The 9380-nt window shown below is 38.1% G+C and overlaps 1 protein-coding gene across 2 annotated transcripts; it reads left to right on the top strand.

Moving 5' to 3' along the window:
• Positions 1-607: 607 nt before the first annotated feature.
• sf3b5 (splicing factor 3b, subunit 5) lies at positions 608-4578 on the top strand. Of its 2 annotated transcripts, none has more exons than XM_020046302.2 (2): positions 608-626; positions 4111-4578. In XM_020046302.2, the coding sequence occupies exon 2, from the start codon at positions 4125-4127 to the stop codon at positions 4383-4385; it is 261 nt and encodes an 86-aa protein (XP_019901861.1). In that variant the 5' UTR covers positions 608-626; positions 4111-4124; the 3' UTR covers positions 4386-4578. The 2 variants fall into 2 exon arrangements, with proteins under 2 accessions (XP_019901861.1, XP_010887023.1); XM_010888721.4 differs by lacking the exon at positions 608-626 and adding an exon at positions 1681-1767.
• The last annotated feature ends 4802 nt before the right edge of the window (positions 4579-9380 follow it).

Raw genomic sequence — 9380 nt, 5'->3', positions numbered from 1 at the left:
CTCTACCAAGGCCCTGAGCTCAATTCCGAGTGTAATAGAAAAGGGTCTGAATACCTCTGTATATGTGATATAAGTTTTTTTATTTGCAAAAAGAAAAATCAAATCTGGTTTATTGTGTGTAGACTGATGAGGGATAAAAACAACGTCATCCATTTCAGAATCAGGCTGGAAAGTAAAAAAATTTGGAAATAGTGAAGGGTTCTGAATACTTTCCTAATTCATTATATTGGACTGTACCACAGCTCAAGACTATGGACCTCGAGGGATCAGTTTACTCAATGACACCTATTTGTTATAGTTGCTCCACGTGGCGCTGTGTGCTCTCTACCTCGCCGGAGTACTAATTGCCTACTGGAGACAATGGCAAACGCACCCCTCAAACACACACACACACACACACACCTGTGTCTTGTTACTCATTATGTTGTTTATTTGAGTTTCTAGTTTCCACTATGAATTAAATATACCACAAAATAAATGTCTTGGTACAACTGGCTAGTTAGATGCAATGAGTGTTAATTTTATGTAAACACATGCATCCTTTGTGTCGACATGTCCTTGAAAACGAAGCAACTTAACAAATGCTGCAATGAAATATAAAGAGGCACGATTCTGAGAAAAAGCAGGTAAAAGGGCCAGTATTATGTGTCTTGCTCTCAGCCTCTTACTTTTAATTACTATGGAAATACATTTCCAACCCAAAAGTGCACACTGAGATGAGTGCTTAGCAACAAACAACAAAACATTGGATGAGCATAAATCCCTCTGATTTTATTTGGATACTCATAGTCTATTCTCAGAAAAGCAAAGAAAATGAAGAACACATATGGGCTTTTATAAATCCATGTGATGTTTGTTTTTATGAGCTGTGTAATAAGGTAATGATTCTCACATTCATGTGTGTATTACCATAGTTGTCTTATAAGTAGATCACACCCACCATATGAAAGGTAAACCAGAATTATAATGTTACCAGAATTATTGCAGTAGAAATTGTGATATACGAGATGTTATAGATGGGTTCTCCTCTTGAATATCATTGTTGGAGCATGACCTAAATGATGGCAGCAGCTTATGCATCAATATTCATTATATCTGGACAGCTATTTTGGCATCAGGTTCACATGTTCTACAGTTGTTTAGAGTCCTATAAAAACTCTTCATCTCTTGACAGTTAAGCCACATTATTTTATGAACAGTGGACAATTAGATTGATCTGACCTTTGCACTTGATGAAATTAATTAGATGCATACCGGAATAAATATTGTGAATACTCTCGGCTAAATTAGAAAAAGATCTTAGTTTACATGCACAAGGAAGTTTTTAAATAATAATAATGTAATATTGTAGATGTGTGTGATTAGATATTATATTACATTCTATATAAAAATGGCAATGTCTTTGATCTATAATGGAAATCCAGTGCACTCAGTTGGATTGATTGCAATCTGTGTTCACTAGGTGATATCAAATGAATCATGATAGTGGTAGCATGTAGGCCTAGTGATATTGAAGTACAAATGAATAAGATCTCTACTGGCCATGCCACGGCACAGAGGAGAAAGTTGTCCTGGTACAGGAGAATTTGATGGGATGGAGGATCATTAAACTAAACGTTAAGTGTAGCAGTACGCTTTAAGGTGTAGTTTGCCCGGAAACGTTCAAGACGAGGTATGTTTCCCACCCGACATCATTTTATGTTACACATACCGGATGTTCTTTGGGAAACGTGAGCGAGTCGTACATTTTAAACCGCTGTTTTGAATGTAAGTATAACTTATAGTATGTAATTTGGGTTTTTCTGTATGAATAATACATTATAAAACGCTTGCATGAAATGGGCGTGCTACCTTAAAAGGGAAAACACGAATGCTTGGCTATCGTTGAAGCTAGCTTTCATTGATGTTAGCGCCTTAACCTGCTAACCAGGCTAGCCGGAACTGAAACAATAGGCAGTGAAAACTAATTTAATTTGTTTGTGGAAGTCACAGTGCGAATCTGTTTGAGTAAAAAGTCAACGTTCCCCCAAAACCTAGTCGTTTTCAAACCTTACGGGGTATGACGCTTACGCAAAAACAATTGCGTACAAAACAATTGCGTCAAATACTCAGACAGCATTATGTAGTTCAAATTAATAGGGCAAACTCAGTACTACATAGGTATGTACATTTTGCGAACGAATGTTTGTTTTTGATCGATTTGTTGTAATCAGTGAAGATTAACGACTTTTCTTTTTTTACTGAATTATTCAACTGTATTCTAAATTCCAATGGCCGGCAGCAAAGTTCTATTACTGGGTTAATGGCTGTATTAATTCTCTGTCCTCCGGCTCAGTGCTCTGTCCGACGTATATGGAGGGAAAAAATATGAAAAAAAGTTTAACTTAGCAGTCATCACTACTGTTGATTGGTGTTTAATTTTCAAATGTTGTAGCCCCAATGACGTACAGTTTTGCAGCGGTGATCCAATATTTTGGGCGTTCTACTAATGCTGCCATGTGCTCACTGTTGAAAAGTTCTAGTGTAGAGCCCTGCTCTGAGTTGGACGATGGCATTTGCCACTGATGTTGTAGAACTCGGTCTTTTCAATTATTAATAAAATTGTATGAGTTGTTAAAGAGTCCATTTGAACTTCAGCAAAAACTCTGTATATGTTTTTATACTATCGATCTGTGTCTATCATGACAGTCTATAATCGACAGACATTTTTAAAGGTCTTTGTAATCCTGCTGCAGATTTATAAATTTTTCTCTGCAAATGTAAAACAAATCATCTTTGGTCGAAGCACTGAGCTGAAGGGCTGCTTACCAGTGTTCATGTTGTAGAAGTCTGCTGCTTACCATTGGAATAGCTAGCTGATTAGGTCAGCCTTTATTCAGTTGAAACTTTTTGAACTATATAGCCACATTATTCAATAAATGAGCATAACTTATTTTTTAAATGCACAGGACAAAAAATATTCAAAGCGCCAGTTTGTGGCTCTCCTTGAATGACCTATATGCTGTTTTTGTACAAACAACCTAAGCTAAATCAACTAAGTTTAAAGCATGCAAGTGTAGTTATTATTGGCAAACCTGTGAATGGCTACCCATCAAACTATCTGAAACTGATTAAACTTTCTCAATATTAGATTTGGTCACAGATCTTATGTTACTCACCTTTCACAGTCAATGAGAGAAGACAGGAAAGAGACTTTGGCAGCATCCACCTTTTTTGGAATAAATCAATAGAAAAAACATCTACAATTGTAGGAGGTAGATGTTCTAATTAGGTTGGATGTGAGGTAGGTGGATCATAGATGTGGTCTAATGAGGTTGGATGTGAGGTAGGTGGATCAAAGCGGTGGGTTCAAGTGAAGTGGCAACGTGGGAGGGAGTGAGAAATGTTTTATGGACAAAAGTATCCTAAACTCCCAGTGATGCCTCTCTCATCGAGCTAAAGCCTAGGCCTCCTGCTGATTGGGTATGACATATTATTTTTATTGTTCAGGTATACCTTCAGCAATAGGTTTGGGAGTTTAGACTATGAACAATTGACTTTGCTTTGAACAACAATTGCATGTGGTAAATGTTGTGGCAGCCCCCTGCATACACGGTCAAATCACTTAGACATTAGTAGTCTGAAAAAGCACAGTTAAAGGTTCAAATAAGGGTAGCTTTGTTTTTATGGAGACCTTTAAAATGTATCTTCTGATGTGGTGTAATCATTCATTTTGAATAAATACTCTGGAAAACCCAGAGTTTTGCAAATTGTTCTATAGATTTTTACAGAAACCCAACAGATTTTATGGAGCCTGCCTTAAACTTATTTATTGCTTCTAATACTTAGTGGAGTACTTTTTCTTGTACATGAAGTACTAGAAAAAGGTTACAGAGTAGTAGAGAATGTGGAGAGTAGCTTTTTAAGTAGCTAAGTAGTCTACATTAGCCATTAACAAACCTTGACCTATAAATAGTTTCCAATTGAGGTTGCTATTCGGATGGTTTTAAGCGTAGCAGAAGCCACATTTCAACAGCACAATATCTGATAATATCACAACAAACACTTGTCGTTATTCAACCAATAACGGCTAATATTATAACTAATAAGTAACTTTCCTTCCCCTTCCAGATAGTTGACTGAAGATGACAGACCGCTACAACATTCACAGCCAGTTGGAGCATCTTCAATCAAAATACATTGGAACTGGTCATGCTGACACTAGCAAGTGGGAATGGTTGGTTAACCAACACCGGGATTCCTACTGTTCATATATGGGTCACTTTGACCTGCTGAATTACTTCTCTGTTGCTGAGAATGAGAGCAAAGCCCGCGTGCGCTTCAATCTGATGGAAAAGATGCTGCAGCCCTGTGGCCCACCTTCGGACAAACCTGACGATGCCTAAGGACTTAACCTAAGCTGGCAAGATGAGAAATATTTTGTTTCTGCGATTTTGCTATCCACCATGTTCGTGAAAGCCATGTTTGAGGCTTGAAGTTCACGGAACTGAAGGCTCGTCGATGATATGTTTTTCATCCCCTCCCCACACACTTTATATAGTTTAATATTTGCACAGATAAAATAAACAGTGAAAATAAGTCAGATGTTCTTGTTTTATTTGCCCTTGTCATCATAAGATATTGTCTTTTTAAATTGACTGCCTGCTAAATATCATCTGACTAGTTTCTCTTTATAATCAGGGGACATGAGTAATCATTAAGTGTATGCAGTGCCTACGTAAAGTGTTTACACCCCTTCATCTTCATATTGTGTTGTAGACTTAATTTATAAATGAAAATAGTAAAATTGCTATCAATCTACACACAATATCCCATAATGACAGTGAAAACACATTTTAAAACTTTTTTTTTGCTAACTTGAAAATGTAAACCTGAGATTTATTTTTTTACTATTTTAACCATTTGCCATGATACTCCTAACTGAACTCCAGTGCATCCTGTGTCTTTTGATCATACATGAACTGTCTAGAAGTTGATTGGACATGATAGAACGGCACACGCCTGTATAAGTTCACAGTGCATGTCAGCAAAAACCAAACTATGAAGTCCAAGGAGGCTTAGATATTTGGAAGGTTATAACCAAGAACCTTCCAGCTTTGGCTGTACTAAGTAACTAGGCTTTGGGCAGGGAGGTGACCAAGAGCCAAATCGCAACTCTAACAAAGCTTCAGGAGTTTATCTGCAGAGATGCAAGAATCTGGCTGAAGGACAAAAATCTCTTCAGCATTCCATCAATCAGGCCTTTATGGAAGCTACTCCAGAGTAAAAGGAATTTCATGCTGCCTAGAGGATTCTGAGAGCACGAGTAGAAAGATTCTCTGGTCGGATGAGATCACAATTAATCAGCCCTAAATGCCAATTGCTATATCTGGCAAAAACAAGGTACCGCTCATCATTAAATTAAACTTATAAAAACCATAAATGTGGAGTAGTCTGAATTCTTTCCGAACATTGTACACATCCCTGACTAATTCCCATATAACGGAATTAATGATAATACACTGAAATGTCATCTTTATTTTAGTAATTAGTTTAATGTTGAGAAACATAAAATATTGAAAAGAATGTACCCAATTATTTTTGTTACTGCAAAGCTGGTACATACTTTCCCAAAATATTTAAAGCTGTTTTAGCAGTGAGCGTTTTTCTACCGAATATGGGCGGTGGGTTAAATATATATGCTGTCAACATATTTAAAGGGTATTTTAATACATCTAATGACTGGCTTAATTTAAATGTGTACAGCCTAGTGCCTGTCATTCTACAATAGAGCAAGCGTTTGATCAAATAGTTAGATTGTCTCAATAAATATGTATTTTTACAATTTAGGACAATTGTTTATGGAACTCAAATGAAACCAAAATGGCTGGGCATGCGCTTTGTCTCTTATTTTTCATACAAATATTTTGCAACAATAACAATGGCACCTTACAGTAACTCTTTTTGAGCTTCAGTGTTCAAAAACAAAAGTCTAACATTTATGCAGATTTTGGGGCATGCGCATGCTTTAATGGACAAGTGAAAGTGGGGAAACAACATGGTATGCGTTAGTTCATTTCCATTCTCTGATACTCATCATGGCATGACCTGCATTTGCAAATTAGGCTCAGTCCCTCGCAACCACTGTCTTCTCTCCTCAGCTTCATTCAGTTACACAGATAACTGCACACGCCTCCTCCAGTTACCCCCGCATCCTCAATAAGCCCACATACCGCCATTGGACACATGGCTGGGGCACGGCCACACAAATTACTGCCAGTCAATGCGGCATCTATTTTGTATGCTTGTAGGGTGCTTTCTGCTCTCCCAATCTGAGGTAAACATGGCTTTATATGGCCCAGCGATGTGCAGTCCTGATTGTGCACAAGCTATTAGGAGTTGGGCTTCAGCAGTCTGTAGTCCTACATGAGTCCATTATTTGTTGCGACTTTGGTCACAATGTACTGTAGAGAGATCGCCTTCGCTATGCATGGACATTAGATGTTATCTTTTTTCCATTGAACAATGGTTCTGGTTGAAACGATGCACCTCATTATGTTGTCCACCCACACATGACACGTGGCCACTTATTCGCCCACACGAAACAATTTGACAGGCTTTTCTGCCCTGACAGAATTACAAGGACATGTTATTAGTTGACAACAAGACCGGTTTGTTACATAAGTGCATTTGCCAACACAGCAGTTTACACTGACAGGTGGAAACCATTTTATTCAAACAGACAGGAGGAACGGAGGGCAGTCTGAAATAATGGAAACGTACAGTGCCCGAAACATTTATAAAAATTGGGTTGCTTCTCCTGAGAATTTTTTTTTTTTGGGGGGGGTGCAAAGTTCTTTAGGTTTTACAGTAAGAGTTGGTCTTTGATTCTAGCAAGTCTGACAACGGGATGCTGGTCAGAAAAGTCTGCAAACACTCACCCACATTATCGCCTGACACCCCCAGCTGGCCTGGAAGACAGAACTAGTATGGTTGTGCAGAGACAGGCTCAGTTCTGGTGCCTCCACTGCTGGGGAAATCTCCAGTGGAGTGTGAGCGCCCGTGCCAGGGACATTACCTAGCCAGGGCAAGTCCTGGCCAGCTGTCCCCACGGTATGAATCACGGATGAGGGATTTCTGCTTGGTCAGGGCTCCGGTATGATTTCCTCCCCCACTGGGCCCCCATGCCCGAAGGCCATATTTTGTTATTGTCGATGTTTTCCATGTTCCAAATCTTGGAAAGATGTAGACAGTATATCAAAGGAAATAGTCGGAGCAAGATCATAAGGTTTTACTGCAAACAACTCCCATCATAACTGTAACCTGGAACTTATTAATCATACATGACATTTTACAAAAAAAATATTCGAAGCAACTTACTGGCCCTAATGAAAACCCACGACCCTGTCGTTGCATTTGTAATGTGCTACCGACTAACCAACATATGACAGGATCACACTATTAAAATGGCCAATCAGATATCATTTTTACCTCTAGCATAAACAGGGAAAGGGTAAAAATGGCTAGGGTTTCACATTCACATCTATTATGATGTTAAACAGAATAAAAGGATAACACCACCCATTATTCTGCCATGTCCAAATTCCTGTTTTCCATGAATTACAAGAACAATTTCACCAACTCCAGACTGCATTGCACAGTTTGTTTGGTGTAGCTGTTGTTGGGGAGATGTGCAGTCATTAACAGTATCCCTCGGGCACTCATCCAATTGTTAAAAGCCTCCGCTAGATAGTATCCATTGACCTCAGTATAATTGAGCTCTTTCAAATTTTTCTGCAGTATCACCTTGTTGTTCATCTTGTTTCACACTTTCAGGCACTGGGAGAACCTATTTAATGATGGAAGCATGTTGATCTGGAGTTCATTTACTTCGTAATGATGAATTTGCACCTTCTTTTCTATATTTGTTATGCTTAATGGTGTCAGATGTGAAAAAACAAAACAAATATTAAACAAAAAAGAAAATGAACAAATGTAATTCCTATACTAGCTTTTTTGGGTAGGCTATTAGGCAAACATTTATTTTAGCACTCTACAATCAAGAAAATAATGTAGCATGGTTTTTACTTTGTGATCATAAAGTCAGTCTTGCACAAAGATATGGCTTGAGATTGGAATTTTAATAGTAGTTAGAGAAATCATGTTCATGTCTACTTATTTCATCCAAAAAATACATAAATATAAAAACAAACTGGGGACAAAAATGAATGCACACACACACAGTACTTGAATACAAACTTAATTTCAGTTATTTGAATATTTGACTAACCATGCCCTTCCCTAGTATGTATATGAGTCCACTTGGCCATTAGCAGCTAGCCCACATGAACAGCTGTAGAGATTGGTAAGGTAGAGCTGTGAGGTAATTTCTTAGTTGATCCTAAATCCTTCCTTCTACATATGTTACATATATTTTTTTGTTGAGGGTGGTGAAAAACCCTTTTTCAGGCACCACTCCAGAATCTCCTATAATTGTTTTAAGACCGCCTCACTTCAGCCAGTTTACATCATGAAAAAGCAGTAAGTTGAGTAAGTCCATCCATTTAAAGCTCCAGCCAAACGTACCCATTTAATCATCACTCCTCCATGGCCACTGATTTAATCATTCATCCACGACAGCTAAAATAATGTCCAACTGGGCCTGCAACGAGATGATGGACGAGACCTCTTCGCATATCTAGTAGTCAAATACATGTTCTTTAAGATTAAAAAGAAGCCATCCTGTTTGCACATATAATCCACTCTGTAGATCCATAGGGCACAAGACCAGGTCCACTACTCATACTCAAACATAATTAGCCTATTATTAATAAGAGGAATTGTATATCCTCCTTCCATTTATGAGTAGCGTACCTGGAGTCACGCATGGGTCATTCCTAAAACGGGGAAAAATGCATAGAAAAAGAGTGAATGGAACAGGAATACAAGTTCCTTTTTACTTCCTTGCAACAAGACAACCGAGATCCAGAAAGAACTGTCTGCGCTTTTCTCTTCCAGGTTACGAAGAGGTGTCTTGCGAGGCCAACTCTCCAAATCTCTTCATGCCTCCTTGGAGATCTGGGAACTAATATTAAAAAGAATAGTTGTAAAGAAGCAATGACTCCCATTACAATTTTATTTATTGGACTTGATATCTTAAAAAAGAAAACATCTGTTGATGGCGTGGTGTTATTGTTACCAATTCTTTCAACATCATTTACATATCTTTCATATAGCTCTTAATTTTCCAAGGTCAAATTACTTCACGATGCTGTTGAAAAACCTACAACTAAAAGCTTGGCAATTCCGGTATAAACATTACTATTGCAGGTTTAAGTGAATCTTAGACTGGGGAAACGAATTAACACTGATTCCCTGAACTCTTTCAAAGACACGTTCAT

Source organism: Esox lucius, chromosome 5, assembly GCF_011004845.1.
Source record: "Esox lucius isolate fEsoLuc1 chromosome 5, fEsoLuc1.pri, whole genome shotgun sequence".
NCBI classification, from domain to species: domain Eukaryota; kingdom Metazoa; phylum Chordata; class Actinopteri; order Esociformes; family Esocidae; genus Esox; species Esox lucius.
Note: the sequence above shows the minus strand (reverse complement) of the source record. Positions and strands in the feature narration are given on the sequence as shown.